Source organism: Microcebus murinus, chromosome 12, assembly GCF_040939455.1.
Source record: "Microcebus murinus isolate Inina chromosome 12, M.murinus_Inina_mat1.0, whole genome shotgun sequence".
In the NCBI taxonomy this organism is placed as follows: domain Eukaryota; kingdom Metazoa; phylum Chordata; class Mammalia; order Primates; family Cheirogaleidae; genus Microcebus; species Microcebus murinus.
The window spans coordinates 59,357,938-59,383,646 of record NC_134115.1 but is presented as its reverse complement, the minus strand read 5'-3'; the positions used below and the strand labels follow the sequence as shown (position 1 = coordinate 59,383,646).

The 25,709-nt window shown below is 40.3% G+C and overlaps 2 protein-coding genes and 1 pseudogene across 7 annotated transcripts in view; 2 read left to right on the top strand and 1 right to left on the bottom strand.

The window, feature by feature from the left end:
- The window catches only part of RNF38 (ring finger protein 38), a 66,902-nt gene extending 60,178 nt beyond the window's left edge, over positions 1-6,724 (top strand). For all 6 annotated transcript variants that reach the window (XM_012769950.2, XM_012769948.2, XM_012769949.2 and 3 more), the window contains 2 exons: positions 1,556-1,655; positions 3,302-6,724. In XM_012769950.2, coding sequence (XP_012625404.1) covers positions 1,556-1,655; positions 3,302-3,364 — 163 coding nt within the window. In that variant the 3' untranslated portion in view covers positions 3,365-6,724. The remainder of the gene's footprint in view (positions 1-1,555; positions 1,656-3,301) is intronic.
- Positions 6,725-14,222: 7,498 nt separating this feature from the next.
- On the bottom strand, positions 14,223-14,848 carry LOC105874286 (protein cornichon homolog 1 pseudogene; annotated as a pseudogene).
- Positions 14,849-22,447: 7,599 nt separating this feature from the next.
- Positions 22,448-25,709, top strand: part of GNE (glucosamine (UDP-N-acetyl)-2-epimerase/N-acetylmannosamine kinase) — a 77,096-nt gene continuing 73,834 nt past the window's right edge. Inside the window, exon 1 of the mRNA XM_012769954.3 lies at positions 22,448-22,494. The gene's annotated coding sequence lies outside the window, so the exon portion shown is untranslated. The remainder of the gene's footprint in view (positions 22,495-25,709) is intronic.

Below are 25,709 nucleotides of genomic sequence, written 5' to 3'. Positions count from 1 at the left end.
GTCATTTTGTATGTGGCATCTTTCACTTTTTCAAGGTCCATCTGTGTCATAGCTTGTATCAGTAAGTCATTTCTTTTTGTGACCAAATAATATTTCATTGTATAGATACACCACATATTGTTAATATTTTCATATTGATAGGCAGTTGGGTTGTTTCCACTTTTTGGCTTTAAATAATGCCAAAGCCAAATATTGGCTTCGAATAATACTGCTGTGAATGTCTTTGTACAAGTTTTTCTGTGTATATGTTTTTATTTCTCTTGAGTGTATACCTGGGAGTGAATTGCTAGGTCATATGGTAACACTGTGTTTAAATTTTTAGGAACTGCCAGTTTTTCCAAAGTGGCTACGCCATTTTATATTCCCACCAGCAATGTACAAAGGTTTTGATTTCTCCACATCTTTGCCAGCACTTGTTATTATCTTTTTTTATTATAGGCATTTTAGTGAGTATGAAGCGGAATCTCATGGGGATTTTAATTTGCATTTCCTTAATTGCTAATGATGTTGAGCATCTTTTCATGTGCTGTTGGTCATTTGTGTATTTTCTTCAGAGAAATGTCTATTCAGATCCTCTGTCTAGTTTTTTAATCAGATTGTCTCTGTATCACTGCATTGTAGAATTTCTTTATATATTATAGATACAAAGTTCCTTATCAGATAAATGATTTTCAAAAATGTCTTTCCATTCTGTGCGTTGTTTTTCAGTTTCTTGATGATGTCCTTTGAAGCACATAATTTTTAAATATTGATGAATTCCAACTTAAACTTGGCCTTCCATGTTCAACTGAGGATGAACAATATTCAAGAAAAAAAACTAGAAAATAACTATACAATAATAAAACGTAATATAAATTAAAACAATACAGTGTAACAACTGTTTACATAGCATTTACATTGTTTTATATATTATAGGTAATCTAGTGATGATTTAAAGTATATAGGAAGATGTGCATAAGTCACAAATACCGCACCATTTTGTATAAAGGTCTTGAGCATCTGCAAATTTTGGTATCCATGGGGAGTCCTCGAACAATCACCTGCAGATACTGAGTACACCTACACTTCTTTTTTTGCTATTCTTTTGTTTCTGATGCCATCTCCAAGAAACCATTGACTAATCCAAGGTCATGAAGATTTACTGTGTTTTCTTCTAAGAATTTAACAGTATAAGCTCTTAAATTTAGGCTTTTGATCCATTTTTGTGTTAATTTTTATATATGATGTGAGGGTATGGGTCCACCTTCATTCTTTTGCATGTGGAGATCCAGTTGTTCCAGCACAATTTTTTTGAATACCATATTATCTTTGGTATTAAGACTGGCTTGGATATTAACCAGAAATTTTCTTGATAATTTGTTAGTAAAGCAAAACACTCTTACTAAATGCCTTAACATCATGATTTTTTCAAGGTATTGATTGATAATTTTGTTTAAATTTTTAAGTGATGTTTTGATAACTGAGAATGAAGAGTGGTTTTATAGGCTTCAATGGTCATGACAAAATAGAAAACAACCTGGTTTTGTAGTTAAATGATCTTTTTGCTCTTTTTTAGGTGTGTAGTATGCATGTGTGATTTTGAGTCAAGGCAGCTACTTAGAGTCTTACCCTGTAACCATGAGTTCCATGCCAAGTGTGTTGACAAATGGCTTAAGGTAAAGTAATGGCATTTGTAAAGAAAATAGCATTGAATTTTCTGTTTTATTGACCCCCTAGGTTCATTAGAGTAAGTTTGTGGTTTAGTGGAGAATGGGTATAGGAGACAAAATTGGAACACAAATTTCAGTATAATCTCTGCAAATGAAGAGGCCAGTAAGAATTAACTGCAGTCATTAACATACTAGTAAATATGCAAAACTTGAAATATGGCTTATCTATTCTTGACAATCAATATGTCCTTTCTCATGGTATTTAGGGACAAGGTGTGAACTTGTTAGGCCAGTTTCCTCTGAGAGTTTAAAAAGGTAGCTAACTAGGAGCTCCTTTTTCAGAGATTGGCATAGGGAATAAACATCTGTTTTTATTTAATTCTGGCCATTTTCTCCTTGCATATATGAAAAAAAAAGTCAAAAAACATAAACCCATTAACAGTGGTTTTGCCAACGCCAAATTATTTCAGGGGATCCTTTTTAAAAAATTTTTTATGTGTTCTTTACTCTTCATGCTTTCACAGTCTCAAATTATAATAGTAGAATAAAAATGTGATGAAGTAAAAGAATCTAAATAGTATATATTTTTTTAAATAGAGTGTTCTGATTTGGAGAAAATACTGGTTTAGATAATTTCACAGTTTGGTGAGGAAGACAGATAAGAGTTAAGAGTAGTTCTTTGAGCACAGTTCAAGGTAACCCAGCTTAGTGGAAACTGAATCCTGAAGATGAAGAGTCTTTAACTTTTTAGAAAAAGAAAGCATTACATACATATGCAAATCCCTGACAGTGTCAGAACAGAGGACAATCAGAAAACCACAGGTTCTTTGTGGCTGATGGCTGGAGTGTGAGGGAGAGTGGCAAGAGAAAGGTGTTCAGAGATAAAACCTGTGACCAATTTATTGTGCAGCCACTCTGAAATGTCAGGGTGTGCAGGCTTGATCCTGAAAGCAATGGGGAAGGGTATGACAGATTATGTTTTAGAAAGATCACTGGCCACTGTTTGAAGAAGAGGTATTTTCTAAGATACAGAGAGATGGTATAAGGACGTGGTGGTTAAGACAGAGAAATGGTTGGCAGCAATTGGATAAAAAGGAGGACTAATTTGAGAACTATCACATACAGAAATCAGACTATTTGCTGAATAATGGGTTGTAGGAAGTAAGAGAGCAGGTGATGCTTATGTTTCTGGCTTTAGCAATTTGACAAATGATGGTGGCATTTGTGGAAATGGAGAAAGAGCAACTTTAGGAGCCAAGGAAGAGGTGAGTAGAGAGCCTGGTGGTAAAATTGGCAATTTTACAATCAGGTTCCTCAGTACCACTAAATGTTTTCTATGACTTCATTCCATTAAGAATTGCCACGGTTTTACTTTTAAGTCAGTTATTAAATTTGTCTGATCCAGGTGATGGATAATCTTGTTTATATGTTTGAACCAGACTTACTAAAAATCATGCATGGACTATATTAAGTCTTTGAGGTTTATGGGTTTTGTTTTTTTTTTTAAAGACAAACTAAATGGTTTGTATCTCTTTAAAGGAACAAAGAATGTGAAAATTATATGAGAAGTAAAGTAGCTTCATTGCTTTTATAACATGTTTCATCATACGAGTCATAATTCAGACAAGTTTTCTTTTACTTTTGTCTTTTAGGCAAATCGTACTTGCCCAATTTGCCGAGCTGATGCTTCAGAAGTGCATCGGGATTCAGAATGACCAACCTAAGAGCACAAATTTAGTTTGGGTGTTCCTCATCACATGTATATACGGACTATCCATTGAACTTAATCTGTGTGGCTTCCAGCCCTCCCTTTACCAAAAGGGTCAATGGACCTTTCTTTGCACTGTGTGACTTAATCAACTATAAAAGCTTACAATTAGTCTTCACAATTATGAGATTGTTATACTAACCGTGTGATTGGAACTCCAAAGACTTTTTCTTTAGCTTAATTTCGTGTGTGCACTAACATTCCCTGGTTTTTGTGTGATCATTCCGAGTGTTGCTGCAAGATTACAGTGGACGTGATCTTTTAGCATGTGCTTTTATAAAAAGTGGTAGCTCCAGATGATATAGCAATCTACCTTATATAGAGCCTTCAGAAACTGTGAGTGGAAATGAATGCAGTGTATGACTGTTGGTAATAAATGTATCTGTGTGTGAGAGGGTATGTGTGCAACCACTTGTGTGAGGGCATGGTAGCTAACGTGTGTATGAGATCCTATATACCAGCATGTACCAAGAATGTGTGTGTAGTTTTAATTATGCTGCAATGTATAATCTGGTGTGTTATTTAAACAGCACTAGTACTGTACACTGGTTTTTCCCCTTGTGTTTGCTGTTGCACACTGATTGCTAAGGGTGCATCAATTATAAGCATTGAATACTCCATCCCTTTCCCTCCCAGTGAATGGAATGAGAAAAGCCTTCTTCCTTTGCTTCAGGCAGCTGTCACCTTCTCTTTATTGGTGGTCCTAAGTAGGTCACTTAAGAAAAAAAGTGTAACAGATTCTCACTCCATGTACCTGATTTTTTTATTCTGTTGTGAAAAATTTTTAAATCTCCAACTTGCTGTTTCCAAAAAGAAGGTGCAATATCATACATCATCAGTTAGCAATATTAGCATTTCAATCAGTGATTTGAATGTTGATACTTTCTTGTTTTTTCCTTTACATTTCCAGTAAGCTTCTTACAGAAAGTACCTGTGATTTTTTTTTTTTAATGTTTAGATTTGTAGTCTATTCTGAAGATATTTGATTAATATATTTCTAAGAATACCACTGGTCCCATGAAGTCTCACCTCATTGACTTCCACCAGAACAAAATCTGTTAACTCAGCTTGACTTCCAATATGTGTTCTATGTTCAAGCTCCCATAGACAACTAAATTGTTTTATGAAAACTATATTTCTGTTCATATAAATTCACCTGCCAAGCTCCAATTCTGAAAGTTGTCTAATTGTTCTTCCCTCAGTAAATGTGCTTCCCATTGAATGCCTTGTTTCAGGGTGGATCAAGTGCTGTGACAGCTCGTGTTCCTTACACCTGATTTGCTTTGATGTTTTATTATTTTTCCTTTTTTGTTTGAATGAGAAAGTTTAATATAACAGGTGTCCAGAATACTTGCAGTATAAATGAAGATTTGATTTTTGTATAAGAAAATAATGCTGTTAAACAGGAATTGACCTTCATTTAGTTAATCTGAAATAATACATAGCCGTGTGGGTTTTTTAAAAATAGGTTCATTGAGCATAATTCAGATTGTTGCGTCATTTTTCCAGCAATGTTTAGATTACTTTCTCATTCTTTTAGTGTACTGAACATTGTCTGCCTATTCCTGCAGTTGATGTCATTGCTTTGTTTGCAGTAGCACAAGCTGCATTGTTCCAGTCAGGACTGTGATAACTTGCTGCCAGCCTCACTCAACTTGCAGTTGGCTCTGTGTCAGTTTTCTACTCAGACAGTGTTAACTACTTATTACTGCCATGCTGCTTGCCCTCCCTTAAAGTCTCTATAAGCTCATCACAGCTTAGAGTTCAGTAAAGTCAATTCACACAGAAGCACAATATTGCCCTTTTCCAGACACTGTTGCCTCTAACTAGTCATACAGGTAGGATTTTGCATACTTTCTGTTTGCCCCTATGTTTGTTAGTGCATCAGAAATACATCTAAACAGTGGTAAAATGCACATGTTACTTTTAAATCATTAGGACATACCCCACCTGTTCCTGATGAATAAAGTATGTTAAAAACCAAAATTATTGGCATAATAATCAGCTACATACAAATCACGTATAGTTTAATCTTTATTTTTTTTAATGAAAAAATCATGTTTAAAATGGCAAAAGCCCATCTTATACATAGACTCTTTTATATAGCTGCAAAAAATTTATATCTGTACAGATCTAACATAACACTACTACACTCAGTATTCATTTTATTGAAGCATGCAAGTGAAGCACTTTTTCTAATTTATATAGAGATACCTAATTAACAAGGCACATTGTACTAATGACTAGGAAAAGTAGCTTTTCTTCCCTCCCTCTGTGAATTCTTATCATAATGTCCCTTTTTTGGTAAATTTTAGAGAGGCAGTTGGCAATTTAGGAGGCAGCAGGGTCTGTTTCGGTAAAATCCTGAATTTAATTGTTGCACTCTTATGACTGATCTCTCTTCAGGAATGTCTTTTCTTTGCATGGGCTCTTAGAGATGTGTGCAGACTTGCTTATTAAGTGGTTAGTGTGTATTAGGAGCACATGTGCATGTGTTCTGACCAGCTCAGACTAGCCACAGTGAGGACAAAGAACAGTTGATTCATGCCCAACCGTTGTCACCTTGGGTGAAGCACCAGATAGCAAGCAGATGTTGGTTTGTTGCCTTCGTTCTCTTTCCTCCTAAAACAATATTGGCTTTACCATCTTAACTCAGCTGTGGGTTTTTTGTGGGTTCTTGTTTGTTTTTTGACATGAATTGTCATCTTTGATGTTTTTTTAACCCCCATTCCCTACAAGGCCTCCAGGTATCAAGATCTCATTAGGATTTTTTGTCCTGAAATTTTTTTCTTTTTTTGAGAAAAATATGGAAAATGTGAAAGCATATTTAGATTTTATATACTCTGTGAAATGTGATTTGTTAAGATTCTTAAATTTGGACCTCTTGTAATAATTTTAAATGAGATCTACCAACTCAAGAGAATATTTTTCACAGATATCTTTAGGCCTTCATTAGAAAGCTGTTTTCCCCCTGTTGGTACATTTGGTTACCTCATTTTGCTGTTTGTTTCAGATTATGAAAGCTCACAGGGGTGTTTTTTGGAATCATTTGCTGAGTCATTTCCTCAAATCATATTCCATTGTATCAGTTAACATATAGTTTTAAATGTACGTATTATAAATATCTGTAACCAAATCATTTGAAGGCTTGATAAATTTTTAACAAAGTTTGTACATTTTTTATGAAAGTTACTAGTAATGCTTTACTAAGTAGTGCAATGAATTTTTATTTTTAATCCCTGTGCCCAATTTTGGAGTTGAGAGGGTTGTTGGTAATAAATGTATGATGTACACTTAAAAAAAAAAATTGTTGCATTTCATGTCACTGGGTCAAGGAGGGGGAGGGGTTATGTGTGCATGGTGGGTTGGGGTAAGGTGGGGATTCCAGCAGGAAGATACAGCTGGGTTGAGCTATTAGCTGCCAGGTTTAGTTTTTAGACTGTATTTCAGATTTTATGTTTCTGCATTTGTATAAACAACTTAGAAACACAAAAGTAACTAGCATAACATATGGTACCTATTTCCCTAAAAAAGCAGCACATGGCATATGCATAGTGAACAGTAGGGATACATAAGTAGGTAACTAGATTTCTTCCTGTATATGTTAACTATAAGATGAAAGAAATAAGATTACAATAGGTCAAATTTGTCCATGTTAGCCGTAGTTTGTCAACATATGGAAAGAGGAGCCTCTGTTTGTATAATAGCTTTCCTTTGACTAAAAAGAAGAAAATAAAAACAATCTGCTTATGCATATGGTAACTGATACTTAAGAAATTGATAACCTCTTCCATGATGTTTCTGATAATATAAGAAAAGATAAAATTAAATATAAAAGATTGTAAATTTTAAAATTAAAAAATAAAATAAGTTGATACCTTCTGACCGGCTCCAGTACTTAACTGACAGAAGCATTCAGAAGAGTGACCAAATCCTGATTTCCCCCCACCCTTTTTACAACATACTTGGAAGAGTACTTGGGTCACAAGAAACCCAGAATTTAGGGGTTTTTTGTTACTGAATACCCATGCACTCTCCCAAGTCACCCTACTTAAACTAAGGCAGGGAGGGCCACATGGCTGATTCTGGCCAAGGCCTGCAAGTATAGGCTATGTGGCCTTTCCATGTGAGAACATATAAAAGCCAGCTTCTTTTCCTCTGCCAGAGTAGAGGCAGCCGAGTCCTGAGTCACTGCCTGGAAGACAGCTGTCCTAAAAAGCCACTGGATCCTCAGAACATTTTTGAGAGCTACAGAGGTCCTTAAATAAGTCATAAAATGTGGACCATGTCAGGACTTCATCCTGCCTGGCTACTTTATTTCACTTTAAAGTCTTTTTAATCTTATTCTTACATAGTATGCTTTGATAATAGCAATCCACAAGTGTTTCAAATGTAATAACCATCACTGGGTACAGTTAGTTCTTAAGCCCCTGTTTGCAACAGAGGATAACATTCTTATGAATGTGATCATTTTACAGCCAAGTGTTTCAGGTCTCTTATGCACTTTAATGAATTGGCTAGACAATGTTGTCCAGTGTACAATTAGCCACATAAATAATTTAAAATTTTTAGTAGCCACATTAAAAAGTAAAAAATAGTTGAAGTTATTATAATATATTTTATTCAATCCAACGTATACAAAATATTTCAATATGTTTTTAATATAAGTTATTGAGATACTTTGTATTTTCTCATACCAAGTCTCCAAACTCCAGTGTGTATATTGCATTTATAGCACCTCTCACTTTGGACTAGCCATATATGGGTGGTGGCCAACATGTTGGATGTCACAGGTCTAAACCAGAGCAATACCAGGATATCTGATTTCTAAAGAATTGACCATTACTCATGATACCCCAGAACTTCTTAATTTTACCATTGTGTGCCTTAACTACAGTATGATTAAAAGAACATTTTACTCTAGAGTTCAATGTAATTTTTGTTGCTGTGATACATAAAACTCATTTTAAAAAGGCTTATTAATTTCTGTGAACTTCATGTAGCTGCCCTAGATAACATTCAAGAACAAACTCCCACTTGTCAGTGACTTTCCAAATCATACATTTGCTTAGCATCTTCAGGATGCACAACTGTTTAAAATAATTGGGCAATAATAAAATTTAGCATTCTGAAAAATTGAGGGTAAAAATCTTGAAACCCATGTTGAGATGATGGAGTGGTTTCCTCTTGAGATTGCTGTAACCTTTTTCATGCGGCTCTCTGCCTTCCACACTGACAGGAAATATAGGGAAAAGACTAGAAGAAAAAAACATCAACATAGTGACAGCCAGGAATATTGAATGTCACCTTACAATCTGAAAATATGCTGCAGAATCAGTATGGATGTTTTCCCATTATAGAAAGGAAGTAAATTGTTCATGAAAAAGGAACCCACATCCCCTTCAAACCTCTGGTTCTTGGTTTTCATATGGAAACAAGGCATGGTGACTGCTTAATAATCTATAGCCCCATGCCTAGCAGTCTGCCAGGACCCAGCAGTGTATACAGTAAACATGTTAACAAGCTGCCTTCTTAGTCTTCCTTCCAGTGTCAGAATCCCTTCCCCACAGCCTTTCTCCTTAGTAGTAAACTGGTAGGTTTGCAATGTAGTAGCCTCCCTCTTCCTATTGTCCTGGTCCTTTTAGGCCTGGATAAGAATCATTTTTATATTATCCAGTCATCCTGGTAGTTATTGTATGTGTCCTGATAAGAGTTCTCCAAATGTGTGCTGAGATAGGTTTCTGACAGTGCAAACTTACGATAAATATTTTTGTAGTCAGTGTAGGCAGTATAGTATCCACACATTCTTCTTGATTCTCTTTCTCTTCTGCTTTTGGACATTAATACTGTATTTCAGCTAAATCAGAGGAAAATAACCTTGACTGTCTACCAAAACAATGTCAGCTTTCCAATAAAAAAGTATTACTATCCATGGTGATTCACACTCAAAATACCCCAGTCCTGATACCATTAAACAGGAAAGTAGATCTCATTTAATATCTACAAAAAACTGGGACCATCAATCTAATCCAAGCTACCTAAATTTTAGTTGGGGAAACATCAGAAAGGGAAAAAGTGAGCTCATCAGTTATTTTTCTGTTCTACATATACAGAAAGATCCAGATTATTTTTATTTTATTTTTTTTGGAGACAGAGTCTCACTCTTGTTTCCCTGGCTAGAGTGCCGTGGTGTCAGCCTAGCTCACAGCAACCTCAAACTCCTGGGCTCAAGCGATCCTCCTGCCTCAGCCTCCTGAGTAGCTGAGACTACAGGCCACCATGCCCAGCTAATATTTTCTATATATTTTTAGTTGGCCAATTAATTTGTTTCTATTTTTAGTAGAGACAGGGTCTTGCTCTTGCTCAGGCTGGTCTCGAACTCCTGAGCTCAAACAATCCGCCTGCCTCGGCCTCCCAGAGTGCTAGGATTACAGGTGTGAGCCACCGCGTTCGGCCAAGATCCAGATCAGATTCTTGTAAGGAACATCCACAGCCTCAGACTGCTCCACCGGCTTCTGCTGAGCACCGGCTTATGCCAGCTGCAGGATCAGGAGTCCAGGTATTAAGTTCATTAGTTTCCTAGGGCTGTCGTAATGAATTAGCACAAATTACAGAAGTTCAAAATCAAGGTGTTGACAGGGTTGGTCTTTGGAGGCTCTGAGGAGAATATGTTCCTGGGATCTCTCCTAGCTTCTCTTGGTTGCTGGCAACCCTTGGAATTCCTTGGCTTGTAGACATATAACTCCAGTCTCTGCCTCTGTCATCACATGGCCATCTCCCATGTGTCTTTGTCTTCAGTTGAATGGAAAGCCCCATGCCTCTACATAGATGTCAGCAATAGGATCAGCGGTAGGGGTACCTGTAGGAAAAGCCAGATTTGTTCCAACTCAGGAAGTCATTTGGGTCTATTCCAACAAATGAACTCCAGACTCCAGAATTTCTTAAAGCATGACCAAAATAATTTGACCTAGAAAAAGTTAAAAAAAAAACTCGCTCTCATTACTGCAGCCAAAGATAAACCACAGCCATGCTCTCACAGATTGGTTTAGAATAGTACCACTTCGTAGTATGTCCATGAAGTTAACTATGAAATATGTCATCAGTGAAATGAGCAAATAGCACTTTTTAAAAAAGGAATGAATAGGAACAAGCCTGCAACCTCTGCCTCAAGTGTACAATTTTTTTTACTTCTCTGCCCCCTCCAGTGTACAGTTTGAACCATAGGTGGATGGTTCCTTTGTTCAATCAAAATCTGATGAACCTTGCAAACATTTATGCTAAATGAAAGAAGCTAAACACACAAGGCCACATACTGTATGATTCCATTTATATGAAATGTTGAGAACTGTCAAATCTACAGAGACAGAAAGTAGATTGGTGATTGACTAGGGCTGAAGGGATACTAGAATTGAGGATGATAGCTAAGAGGTGTGAGGTTTCTTTTGGGGTAATGAAAATATTATAAAATTGATTATAAGGATGGATGACAACTTTTAATATATTGAAAGGCACTGAATTGTATAGTGTAAGTGGATGAATTGTATGGTACATGAATTATATATATTTTTTCTTTTTTTAGAGACAGGGGTCTCACTCTGTTGCCCAGGCTGGAGTGCAGTAGCACAATCATAGCTCACTGCAGTGTCAAACTCCTGGTCCCAAGCTATCCTCCCACCTCAGCCTCCCAAGTAACATCTTAATAAAGCTGATTTTAAAATACACAATGACATATTTACCCACCATAATCTATAATTACAAATAGTAACAATACCATGTGTTGGTGAGGATGTGAAGCAAATTGGAATTCCCATTCACTGCTGATGGAAATAGAAATTGGAACAACCAATTTAGAAAACTAGTTGACAGTATCTCCTAAAGTTAAGTCCACCCTATAACCTAGTAATGCCTCTCCTAGGCATAGACCCAGTACAAATGCATGCAGATGTGCACCAGTAGGCAAGTACAAGAATGTTCATGGCAGATTGTAATAGCCCCAAATTGGAAAGAACCCAAATGTTCATCAACTATAAAACTGATAAGATTATGGTGGAGCTTTACAATTGTTTTTATGCAGTAAAGAGAATAAACTACACGGAGCAACATGCATGAATCTCGCTAATATATTGAATGAGACAAAAAAGAGTGTACTATTTGTGAGAATAATCTCAGAAATTATAGAAAGTTCAAAAAGTGAAATTGATGTATGATATGAGAAGACATGATAGTGATTACCCTCGACAGGAGTGGTAGTGACCAAGAGGGCACATGGAGGGCATCTGGACTGTCATTATTTTTCTGTTTATTGACCTATGTGCTTGGTTACACAAGTGGTTCAATTTGAAGATTTCACTGTTCAATTTTCTATGTTTATAATTTTATAACCCACTTAATAGAAGCATGGTTATACGGTGCACAAGGGCAAGTGAATTTTTATCGTCTTAAACTAGCCATACCAGTATGATACCCCCAGATGTTGTAAAACATAAAACCTAAACAAGCTCCCTAAATCAAGCACTTTCCCCATCTCAAAACATCTGTTTTGAACCTGCTTTTTGAGTTAGAGTATCAGAGATAATAAAAGTATTTATGCCTGACATCTACACCAGGGTGCACTGTTGTTCAAAAACCAAGTTCCAAATGCAATGCTAGACTTTTATTTAGTGCATGGGTTGGGATAGATCTAGTTATAAACGTCCAAAATGTGCTTTTGAGTTGCTTTTATTCCTGAAACCATACATTAGAAACCTGCCAGAATAGTACAGGATCACTACAGCTCAGGGACTCATTCCTTCTTGAGCTGTGTTGTATTTATTCCCTACAGAGTGGGGCCTCCAAAAGTTTAAATGGTTTTTGAATGTTTAACAACTATTTTCTTTTTTCAGTTGTATTCTAAAATGCAACTTTGCTTAGCTTTAAAATCAGGCCTCCTCTATATTGAACAAGATTGATCCCCACATATGAATTCTACTCCCATGCTTCTTCCACATACACAAGGGGACAGAGAAACTGGGGCTACTATACCCACCAAGGCCTGCTCCTACCAATCACAAGTCTACCAGTGGCTTCCCAATGTCCAGTCCAAAGAGCATTTTCCAGCCTTTGTCTTACTGGACTTCTCTGTGGCATATGACTCTGCTCATTTCTCCTCATCCTTAATGCACATCTCACAGCTGTATCCCTTTGGCTTTCATGGTACTCTGCTCACTCTATCCTCCTTGTTTCTTTCTGTGTTCATTCTCTCCTACCTGGGTTTCTCTTGTCTGGCTCACCCTTTAACATTAGGGCTCCCTGGAATAGGTTCCTTAGCCTCTGTTTCCCCATTCTGCATGTTCTCCCCAGAGTGACTGCATCCTCTCCTACTGAGTCAACTTGTTTATTTCCTGAAATCTTCCTCCTGAATATCCTGTGGGCTCAAACTCAATATATCCAAATACAGGCTCATCAGATTTTCCCCAAAACTTGTTTTTCCTCCTGTATTCTCTAGTTCTACATAATACCCTAGCCAGAAACAAGAAAGCCATCCTTGACTCATTCATCTTCCTCCTCCTGGTGAATTGTCATTTTCTCTCCCCTTCCTCCGTAGACCCTGTTCAGGTCCCATCATCTCCTGCCTTTTTATGATCTTGCTTCCAGCTGTGCATCCCCCACTTTCACATACAAACCTCTCTACACAGCCTCCAAAGGAAGCCATTCAAAATACAAATCTGATAATGGCTCCCTCAGCACCCACTTCCACCTACAGCTCCAAACTCTTACTTGGCTCTCCACTGCCTAACGGACGAAGTCCAATCTAATTAGATGCTCCCCATGTTCCTCTTCCCAACAAAGCCTTCTCTCTCTCTCTCTTTTTTTTTTTTTTTTGAGACAAGGTCTTCCAGGTTGCAGTGCAATGGCACGATCATAGCTCACTGCAGCCTTGAACTCCTGGTTTCAGCTTCCTCCTGCCTCAGCTTCCCAAAAGTGCTGGGATTACAGGCATGAGCCACTGCGCCCAGTTCAATGAAAGCCTTTTTTTTTTTAAATGACAGTGATATGTCTTTATTATGAATTAAGCAAGTTTAGGAAATAGCTATTTGTAATCTTTAAAACAACGTACTGTAAATGAGTGCTTAATTTCAGAGTTTTATTGTATTGCACTAAAGGGATGGTTATACAATTTTCTCTCTTATTCAGTTTTGAAAATCTAAAGTACTTGCAAATTCTTAAGAATACCTTTACCACCAGATTTGAACAGTAAGCATAATAACAAATTTCTTAATAAGTAACGTCTTACAAATAAAAACACATTTAAAATAGCTTTAAATGCATTCTTCACAAGTAATTCAGCATATTTTTTAGATCATGTTCACTTATGCTTAAGAATTAAAGCAAGTATATTTGTTACTCTGGTGGAAATATGGGAAATCTCTCATTCATGCAATATATAGGGATAATATTCAAGTTGAAGGGAAAAAATCCCACTCTTATTTTTGTAAATGTACCCATATATAATCATCTACATGATAGATGAGGAAACCCATGAAGTTTCCCATGAGTCAGATATACATGTCCAGCTCATCAGAAGCACCTGATATCTATAGCTCATTTATAATTAGATGTCCTTTCATTAAAACCAAAATGAGCCCTACCAATTCCTATAAACAAAAGCTTCCAATGGACTAAGTAATTAATGCATTCATTCAGAGGATTATGGCTATTCCTTAAGGAGTGCAAGTTCAAACCTGTCAATACCAGAGGTAATCATTTGATATTAATTTATACGTAATTCCATTTGAATTCTTTATCTGAGTATAACATATGAAAAGTCCACAAGCAAAAATGTGGAAACATTTAAAAAATAAGGAGTCATTTTTTTAAAGTGACTGATCAGATTTCATAGGCTACTTTTGGAAACAGGATCTTGCTGGATAGAATCCCTTCATCTGGTGGCTTTTTGCATGCACTTAACTGGACCGAATCTTCTGTGTGTTGTTCTAAGAGCTCACCAAAACATAGATCATGCCGTATAAGTAGTAAAAAAATGCTAGAAGATAAAAGGCTAATTTGCACCATCCTTCTTTCTGACAATATGCTAGAATATCTGTATTCATGATGGTTGTAGCGTCATAGAGTCCTGGTCCACTCATCACTGGTCTACTCATATACCTCCAAATATGATATGCCAAGAGGGGCATATTGAGACCCAGTGTAAGCCACTCTGCTGCACAAAGAAACATGACACAGAAGAAAGCATGGATCAGGTACTCTGGAAGTACAAGAGGATTCAGGGTATTACACTGGTCTGTGGGATTCTTGTAATCAGTCTTCAGCTCATCAAAAGCTATAATGTGCCAGATGGCGAAGAAGATGAGCGCGGCAGTGAGCAGCAGCGCCAGCATGTAGCAAAAGGCCGCGAACGTGAACGCCATGGCCAGGGAGGAGCAGGCAACAGCACCGGTGCCAGCGGAGAAAGCAATGAAAGCCTTTTTTTTTGTAGAATATAATTTTATTGAGAAGTCATTTCTATGCATTTGCTTAAATAAAAAAGAACTTCTAAGAATATTCTAATAAAATTATTAAAAACAAAATATTATTAGATTTATTTAAAATGTTATTTAAAAATGATATTTCCCTTCTAAGAAGATTTTTGTATCCTGGAAATTTTAGCTGATCTATGCCATTTTCTCTTCAGTGTAGGAAACTTTCTAAGATTTGAAGCATGCCCTCTTATGCTCTTATGACAGATTCTTTTTTTTTTTTAACCTGCACCTGATTATGGCTCCAGCCTCAATTCTCAAAACTCCTCTCCACTACGTGTTACACTCCAGCAGCATCAGCTGCTCACAGTCCCCCAGACCACTGCGCACCACACACCCCTGCCTGGAAGACCTCTTACGCCCCTCCTCTCCCTTCTCTCCTGCCTCAACTCTGGTATCACCTCTTCCAGGAAACCTTCCCTGAACCCATAAACCCGTGAGCAAGACACTCCACCCTCTTCTCCTGTAGTGACCTTGCCAAGTTCTTATTAATTCCCTTCCCCAGGGTGTAATCATCACTTGTACTTATGTGTTTCCCACTAGTCTGTGAGCTTCTGTGCCTACACTGACTTGTGTCTTTGCCTCTAGGGCTTAGCACAGGGCCTGGCACATGGTAGAGCCTGAATAAATGTTGCTTGAATGGAGTAGAAAATAACTCCTGGGCTTGATGATTAGGTGGCTGGTGGGGACAGTCACCCTAAGAGTGAATGTTAGAGGAGGAATGGGTTTTGAACAGAGTAAGGGGGGAGAGAAGAGTATGTGTGAATGATGAGGACCTGGGCTTTGCATCCCGGGAAGTGCCTGGGGCAACAGAAGGGCAGACGTGCAGTGGACAATGAGGACGACCTCGTCTGGCACACCAGAGAAGCCTGGGCCATCAGGTGTTGGGAGCATTTAATTGTGGCAGCTAAGACAGGCTGACTTCAGGAGGCCTCAGAAGGAAATCTTTTTAGAACAACACTTCTTCCACTGCTGGAAGAAGATTCCTCCCTTCCAGATCGGATCCAGGGTGAAAGGCTTCTTTGGAAAGGCCCTCAGGGGCTGTGAGGAGCCACCTCTGCCATCCCCAGACTGGCCGGGGGCCTCTGGCCAACTTCACCTTCTTTGGGACCTGGAGCCTGCTGATGTGGACATGGCTCTGCCTGGCTCTGCATGATGCAACGCAGTTCCTGGCAGAGACTAAAAGACTCTCCTTTGCTGACAGAGGCCAAAGAAAAGCCGCTGGGGCTGCTGTAACACTCCCAATTCTAGGGTAATACACACCCTTCTTGAATCTGTGTATTGAATGAATTAGGTTCAAGTTACAATTAACCCAGGCATGGCGAGAGCCACACCCCACATATCCCAAGCTTGAGGCGACCACCATCAGGGACAAGCCCTGGCCTGTGCATAGAACACAAATGCCAGCCGGGCACGGTGTCTCACACCTGTAATCCTAGCACTCTGGGAAGCCGAGATGGGAGGATCACTCAAGATCAGGAGTTCAAGAACACAAATGCCATCAGCTCCTTGAACACCAAGGCTCCAGTGTGGCCCATTGTTTAGAGATTGCCCTACCTGTCCCACAGAGATTGTTCCTCATGCCTCTTTGTAGGAATCCATCCAAACCCAACCAGGAACCAAAAGCCACACTGGAGGAGATGCCCCAGATTTCACCTCACAGAGATGTGGTCCCAGGAAGCTATTTCATTAAGGGTTCTCAATGTACTTTGTGAATTGTACAGCAAACAGCTGCAGGAGCTACTTGGACAAAATGCCCATGGGGAGAGAAACAGTAGGCAAGTGGCAGAAGTTGTAGGCTCACAGCTCCTTTCACAGCAACGCCCCTGCTAAAAGTCCCTGGCTGGGCTCACGGAATTTTCCTCCCTGTTGCCAGTCTGCAAAGCAAGTGCCACTTGTGGGCCATCCACTCAGCTGATAATGATCCTATTTAACTGACACCCACCGAGAGCAGGGCTGAGGCAGCAGCCATTTGGGTAACATGACTCAGCCCCTGTGCCAATTGGTGCACTTCTCCAGGACTTTGGAACTGGGGGAGAAAGAAAAGGTCAGTGACATCAGTGGCCACTTTTTCTGCTACAAAGGGCTAGAGAAGCAGAGAAAGGCCGTCTGGGAAGAGAGAAGAATGAAGCAGAAACAGGAACACAGGTGAGAGGAGAGAACCTTGATAGCACTTCTTCCACCTGGTCTTCTTCCACCTGCACCTCAGCCCTCCAGCTCCATGAGACACTCTTGGGTCCTTATGACAAACTTCCCATGCTTTGACTTAGCTAACTTAACTCCAGTTTATTGAGAATCCTAATTAATACCGGGAATGTGCCACTAATTAGCTAAGTGTCTGTGGGTAATTTGCTTAATCTCTTTGGGCATTTCCTCATTTATCAGGTGGGGATAATAAGATATTTCACATAAGCAAAGGGACTAAAATAATTTAGCAGAACTATCCACATGGCAGGCTCTTAACTGATGCCTTTCCTGTGCACACCTTCCCTAAGAGACTAAAGGCACCCTCTAAAGGTCTGGAAAGAAGATTCTAGAATCATCCACATTCTAGTGATAGATACTTAAAACCCAGAATTGAATGAAAAAAATCAATCCTTGTGCTTCCTACTAATAAAAAAGCACTACAATATTCAGTTTCTTCTAAAACAGAAAACGCAACATTTTTCTCTGGACTAGATTCTTGGGTTTGCAGATCTAGACATTTTGTCTAGTGAACATTTTTTATTTGCTACCAGTATCTACTCTCTTGTTCCCCCCAAGGCAAATGATCAAAGAAAGAGAGCTCAAGTCTTTTGTAACCTAGTAACCTTATGACCTAATCTTGGAGGTGACTTTCTATCTCTCCTGCCATATTCTATTGGTCACACAGACCAACCCTGGTACAATGTGGAAAGGGACTACCCAAGGGCGTGGATCCTGGGATCAACGTGGGAGGCCAGAATTGCTGGGACCATCTTGGAGGCTGGCTACCACAGGCAGTACCTTTTAAGGTGTCCTTCCAAAACATTCCTAGGGGCATAGGACAATGACTGTGAAATGACTGGTGCCATACCTCCAGGCCTGGTCAAGCAAGGGGGTGAGAGACAGGCCTGGGCTGGGACCCAGGTGTGCTCTAAATGACACCACACACTTTAACAGCTTAGGTGTGCCTTGCCTCACCACTGTGTTTGTTGATTAGAAAGAGATTAAAATCTCTTCAGGCTCCTAGGCAAATAAATAAATAAATAACCGAAAGGAAAGAACAGGCATTTTTCACTCACGAAATCCGGTTAGAAAGGCCTCAGCAGCTCACTGCCACAGAGTAAGACCCAGATAGCTTCCAATTTATCCCTCTTTTATTGAGTACTTAATAATTATGTTATAGCCCCTTTTTAACCAAAGCATTTAAGTGTGATGCTCTTATAGCCCTGTGGTATATATTGGGTATGTCCAGTGGCAGGCTTCTCCCAGTTTGAGAAGCAGGGCAGGGGCACCTGTTCCAGGACTGGTTAGCTGATCTAGGGAGGCCAAAAGGACAATCCTTTACAGGAATCAGCAGCTAAATTAAAAGCTTGCCCAAGGCATTGTTTGTAATAGCACCTGGGGTGGGGGGGGGGCTTGCTTTGGGGCATGCACACACACAGAGAATACAATCCCAATGGCGATCAATAAAAGCTGGCTAAATAAATGATGGTATAGTTATCTGTGACTGGACATTAAGATGGGATTATTTGTCTCCATTTCAACTGAGACCTCAAAGTCTGAGGTCTCATACATAATACATGCTTAGTTCCCCAACATTCCAAGGGAGGGACTGGACCACATGTGGGGGATATGCTAAGACAGCATGAAACCAGATCTACTGGCATTAATCCTTTGCACTCGGATGTCAAGTGTGACTCGACACGGTTAGCAAAAATTATAGAGATTAAAATTACTCTTTGAATGTATCAATAATTTGAAATATTAAAAAATCCAAAATAAATAAGTTTGTATAAAAAAAACTCCAGTTTTTTATTCTACTGCCGCGCTTTATAAAATCTGGGGTATTTAAAAAAATTAAATCCCGAGTAGAATAAAGGAATCAAGAAAAAAGCAAGCAAGTGCAAAGGGTTAATATTCACCCCTATCCCACCTATCCAAGGACAGAGGGGTTGAAGAGTTAGTGGAGTTCTGAGGCCTCCCTTCACCTCCCCACCACACCTTTGAGGAGGTGGGAAGACCCACCCCATTCGTGGAGAGGCAGGGGCTGCAGGCAGGCTGGACTGTGCTGGCCTCCGGAAGCTGCCTTCCCACTGCTATTAGTGCTCTAGAGGTTGAAGGGAGTGGAAGCTGAATTCTCTGATGTTTTAATCCAAATACATCTATATTGTCCAAGATAAACATGTTTGTATGTTACAAAAAAAAAAAGGAAAATAAAGGACTGAAAAAGCACATACAAAGAGTGCATAACAATTAATGGGGGTAGCACTGGGGAAACATTACTTCCAGCAACCTCAGATTTTTGTGATGTTTGACTATTTTACAATAAGTATATTTTATTTGTAATAGCAGAAAAAAATATCTAAAGATAGCAAATTAGAAATAAATTAATTAAAGCTACCAGAAGGACTTGCTTTCCACCCCACTTCCTCTCCTCCTTCATTTAACCATGTCGGTACGAGCGTCAACTGTAGTCGACAGCCACAGATGAACGCGCACAGACGAGCGTCGACTTTAGCCGACAGCCGTGATATTTTCTAATTTTTCATTTATCAAAATAAAATTGTGTGCCGGGCGCGGTGGCTCACGCCTGTAATCCTAGCACTCTGGGAGGCTGAGGCGGGCGGATTGCTCAAGGTCAGGAGTTCAAAACTAGCCTGAGCGAGACCCCGTCTCTACCATAAAAATAGAAAGAAATTAATTGGCCAACTAATATATATAATATAAAAATCAGCCGGGCATGATGGCTCGTGCCTGTAGTCCCAGCTACTCGGGAGGCTGGGGCAGGAGGATCGCTTGAGCCCAGGAGTTTGAGGTTGCTGTGAGCTAGGCTGACGCCACGGCACTCACTCTAGCCTGGGCAAGAAAGCGAGACTCTGTCTCAAAAAAAATAAATAAATAAATAAATAAAATTGTGAACATTTAAAAATAAGTTAATGAAAACATATATGTATATGTTACCTATTCTGGTTTACATTACAAGTAAAGCTGCCTGTAAAGTAAAACAAGCTTTCAGTGCTTTAAAGCTTTCCTCATCACACAAGAGCAACGGATCCGTCGTCAATGCACAGCACAGACTATCGTGCGGACTGTGAGTGCCGGCTGTGGGCAAGGTTTCCCGGCCGGTGAGCGGGATACCAAAGTGGTTAAACATAGAACTACGTTTAAACATTTAAACATAGAACCAGCTGGGCAGGACTATAGCCCACAAGTCCTTTCTCCTGCTGCAGGAGAGGCACCAGTGCCAGAAGAACGCTTCTATTTTCTGCCTGTCCATACCCAGGAGAGGGTTTCAGGCCAGGACAGGGAGCAGGTCTCTGAGCAGAACCAAGGATCAGTCCCTACACCAGTGCCTGCCTTGAACCCTTGTCTCTCCCAGGCCAGAATTCAGCCCCCTCCTCAGAGCCTCATTGCTCACTTGTTCTCCCTGTCTCAGCCTCATTCCCAGACTTTGCCCATCTGCCTACTTGCTTTCCAGCTACCTTCTTCCTCCCTCCCCAGGCCACTCATCTTCAGCTGGGAGTGAACCTACCAATGAGGAAACTGAGGTTCCCTGCGAAAAGGGAGCTACCCAAGGTCGAGTAGGGGGTTGGAGACAAGCCTGGGCTGGACCTAGGTGTGGCTAAATGACACCACACACCTTAACAGTTTAGGTATGCTTTGCCTCACCCTCAAAGTGCTTGTTTGGTTTTTATTGAGACAGAGTCTCACTCTGTTGCCTAGGCTAGAGTGCTGTGGCGTCAGTCTAGCTCACAGCAACCTCAAACTCCTGGGCTCAAGTGATCCTCCTGCCTCAGCCTCTCAAGTAGCTGGGACTACAGGCATACACTGCCATGCCCGGCTAATTTTTTCTATATATTTTTAGTTGGCCAATTAATATCTTTCTATATTTAGTAGAGACAGGGTCTCGCTCTTGCTCAGGCTGGTTTTGAACTCCTGATGCTGAGGAATCTGCCCACCTCGGCCTCCCAGAGTGCTAGGATTACAGCCATGAGCAGGCCAGGCTCACTGTGCTTGTTAATTAAAAAGAGATTAAAATCTCTTCACACTCAAGACACTAAATAAATAAATAAAAGGAAAGAACAGCCATTTTTCACACACAGAATCAAATTAGAAGGTAGGACATGAGTAGCAGAAGCAAATTTCTTAATCTCGCTAAGCCTTATTTTCCTCATGTGAAAAATGAGTTGAGTGGTTCCTACCTTATAACATTGTTGTGGGGGATTTAGTGAAACAACAGTAAGGTAGTAGTCGCATCATAAAGGGTAGCTGTGGTTGGTGCTGTTAAAACCAACCACTCTCTGTCCCCCAGCCATTCAGAAGCTGTTCCAAGCGGTATTCATATGGGTGGTGGGGAGCAAGGGGACTTTTTCTTCCTTGATCTTCTGCCAACCAGCAAGTGTCTATCCACCCTTCAGCAAGCAAATGAGTTGGCTTGTTTACATCATTGGGTCCCTAGAAAAAATGATGGGTACACTCTTTACTTGATATGCACCTCTTCAGAGATCCCCTTTACCAAATAAGAAACCTGAGGTTCTGTCCACACTGCAATTATCTTCCTACACCCCCCACTTCTTAATCTACAACGTCGCTGGGGCTACTCAGGGAAATATTCCTGGTGCAGTAAATTCCAAGATGAAGCTCAATAGTGTGGAGTTCTGCCCTCCCAGAGATCAGGGCAGCCAGCACTCACACTGCCCCACCCTCTCGTCCGCAAGCCCTCTGGTGGCTCCTGGCCACACCCACCCATCCCCAAGTGTCCACGTGTCCTTGCTGCCTGGCCAGAAGACAACAGCCTTATTAATCAAACAAGGAAACTGCAGAGTTCTGGTGAGCATTGCGTGCTGGGCTTTGGCTCCTTATCAGTATAATGAGTAATATCAGTAGAGTCATCAGATTAAGACCATAAAGTTCATCTTTATCATCTTGAGGAAAAGATGTTTGGGGTCTGAGAATTTTTCAACAGGCAGGGTGGCCCCGGTGGGCTGGAAGTTAGAAGTCCAAGCAGCTGGCAGGTGCTGGCCGAGGGGTTCCCCACAGACCCCCAGGCCTCCCCGTCAGCGCCTGCGTGTTGAGGGTGGGGTGGGCGGGTCAGCCGTGACCTTTCTTCTCTGCATGCCTCCGTGCCCTCCACCCACTGTCGTCCCACGTCCTCATCCTGTTCTCTAAGTTGGCCCTCGATCAACTTTAGAGGGCAGCAGACGTGAGCAACAAAGGGCTTTGTGTCTTCTGAAAAGGATATAGAAACGGAACTTAACACAGCCTGTGTTTTCAGAGCCTCCCCTTGGCCAGCTGCCTTTGTCGGTTCTGAACCTTTCCGTGTGCCCTGAACTCACTCCTTCCGCAGGCTGGTGAAGTCTAAGGACTGCTTCTCAGGGTAAGGTCTCTATTCATAAACAAGCACAAAGGATGGAACCAATTATATTGAAAAATAGTTATCAAAATGTAAATAAATGTGAGATATGGAAAATAAATGCTACTTTATTAATGCATTCAATGACAAGATCCGGCAGTAGGTCTAATAACTGATTTTGGAGAAGTGATAGTGTAAGATATTTTGAGGTATCTGAAACAAGAGTAATGTGACATGAAAGTATTTGAGATTCTAGTTGTGACAGTTACAGGTGTCTCTAAGCAACCATGGTTTGTTACCTACGTTCTTTTTTTTTTTTTTTCAAACTGTTACTTACATGCGGCTCCTACACCGAAGATATCAAATCTAAGGGCAGGAAAGGGCTGCAAAGGGTTTCATTTACATTTAAACTAAGTTCGGCTCCATCTAAGCAGAAGGTTGCCTGGCTGAGATTAACTGTTTGATAAAAGCTTGAATGGGAACAATTTCTCTTCAGAGAAATTTCCTCCTATGGTTCAAAACCCAGTACGTAAGGGAAACTAAAATGCAAAGTGTTTTAGATGGTTGGTTAAAATTCTTAAAAGTCCCGAGGCCACTGGTTTTTCTTGCAACATGGAAACTCACCTGCAGAGTTGGCTATACTCAATACCTGCTAAGTGCTGCCCTGGAAACAGCTGACATCATCTACACCTTAAACGGCACTTTGCTTCTACAGGGACTAATTTTATACCGGGGCAGAGAAGGCATAAAGACAGTTCATACAGTGCAGCCTTTTTACACGCACACACACACACACAAAACAAAACCCCACTTATTTAAAAAAACTCCCTGGCATACAGTCAATGATCAATAAACACAAATCCATTTAAGAAATGGAATACCCCCATTTCCAGGCAAGGGAACGCAGGCTGAAGGGCCACCTATAGCCCTCCTGAAGTCACTCAGAAAATGTGGCCAAGGCCACGTCACCGCCATCCACACGTTCACGGTCAGGGACCCTCGGACACTGCCTGGACGCTTCACTAGGCTCAGGGGGGCAGCTCCCTGCCTGACGCCCACGCCAAGCCCCCAGCACAGGACACCCAGACCAAGCATGAGAGACAGCAAAGCTGTTACCTACATTTTTAACTGAAGAGAAAGCCCAAATTTAGTTGGAGATTAGTGAAAGTAAGGGTGTAATATTTTCCTTGGTGAGTTTACAGACCCTCTCAGTTCTGCCTGTGGAGCCCTAACTTTGAGCCCCCAGGTCAAGGCTCCAATTTTCTCTTTGCTTGGAGGACATAATTTCCCTGCTATAGGGCTGGCCTGGGCCCTACCGCTAGGTTCTCAACTTTGTTCTCTCTCTCTCTCTCCGCCTTCTCCTGGGTACTATACACTCAGGGCAGACAGTTATTTTCAGAGTCAAACTGACTTCGCAAGAGCCAGGAATTGTATATAACTCACCGTGACCCAGCCGGTAGATAGGTGGTGTTAGACTTTAAACCCAGGCCTGTTAGTCTCCAAAATAATGTTTTCCATACCAGGTCTAGGGTTCTTGCGATCATCAATGTTTATTTCTCTCAGAACTTCAATGACTGTCTTTGCCTCTCTCTGACTCTAGAAAGGGTTTATCTCAAAAGGGCAGCCTTGGGCCTGGGGTAGGGAAGCTTCCAAATGCTGCTAGTTACACAGGTAGGTACCAGAGTGCTCCCTTGGCCTTGCCTGACTGTTCTTCATAGGGGTCTTGCCTTGTGCACCCAGACATGAGGGAATTTCAAAATGTCATTTGGCAAAGATTTAATAATGCCTTCCCCCATCACAGGCCTTACTATAACTGGACAAAAAGACCCAACCCAAAACCTCATTGCCAAGGCCAGACACTTGCTTATGTTTATTGTCTGTGTCCTGCAAACATTAATCAGAAAGCCTCTTTGACCAGACACAGGGGAAATGAAGGTCACGTTATCTCCTTCACACAGAACTCTGAGACTGAGCACAGGCTTAACCACAAAAGTCAGATGTCTGCTTCTGCTTTCTTTGCAACTGACTCAAAAACCTATTCATCAGACAGATTTCCTTCTGGACAGCTCATCCAACCCCAGCCACACCCTTGTCATCCTTGATCATAGATCACAGCAGCCTCAAACTCCAGGCCTCAAACGATCCTCCTGCCTCAGCCTCCTGAGTGGTTGGGATTACAGCTTTGTGCCACCACACTCAACTAATTCCAGAACATTTTCATCACCCTGAAAAGAAACCCTGCACCCATTAACAGTCAATCTCTTTCCCCTCCTCTTCCTAACCCCTAGCAGCCACTAGTCTACTGTCTCTATAGATTTGCCTGTTCTAGACATTTTGTATAAATGGAATCATATAATATGTCACTTTTGTATTTGATTCTCTCACTTAGCATGATGATTTCAAGGTTCACCCATGCTGTAGCTTGTACCAGTACCTCATTCCTCTTATTACTGAATAATATTCCACTATAAGAATATACTGTGCCACATTTTGTTTATCCGTTCAACAGCTGATGGATATTTGGAATGATTTCACTTTTGACTATTATGAATAATGCTGCTATAAATATTCATGTATGAGTTTTTGAGTGGATGTATGTTCTCATTTCTCTTGGCTATATACCTAGAAGCAAAATTGCTGGGTCATGTGATAAGTCTATGTTTAAACTTTTGTGGAACTGCCAGGTTGTTTCCGCAGTAGCTGCCCCATTTTACATCCCTATCAGCAATACGATGGTTCCACTTTCTCTACATCCTCTCCAAAACTGGTCATTTTTCAATGTTTTTGATCAACATCATTAGCCATTAGGGAAATGCAAATCAAAACCTCAAAGAGATACCACTTCAGACCAAGTAGGATAATAAAAAAGACAGATAACAACAAGTATTGGCAAGGATGAGGAGAAATCAGAACCTGCCTAACTGCTGGTAGAAATGTAAAATGGTGCAACCACTTTGGAAAACAGTCTGGAAGTTCCCCAGAAGTTTAAACATAGCATTACCATGTGATCCAACAATTCCACCCCTAGGTATATATGAAAGAAAAATGAAAACATACATCCACACAAAAACTTGTTCATGGATATTTATGATAGCAGTATTCTAATAGCCAAAATGTGGAAATGCTCCAAATATCTATAAACTCGTGAGTAGAGAAATAAAATGTGGTGCATCCTTATAATGGAACTTTATTTGGCAATACAGAGCGACAGTAGTAGAAACAGAGAAAGTACTAATACA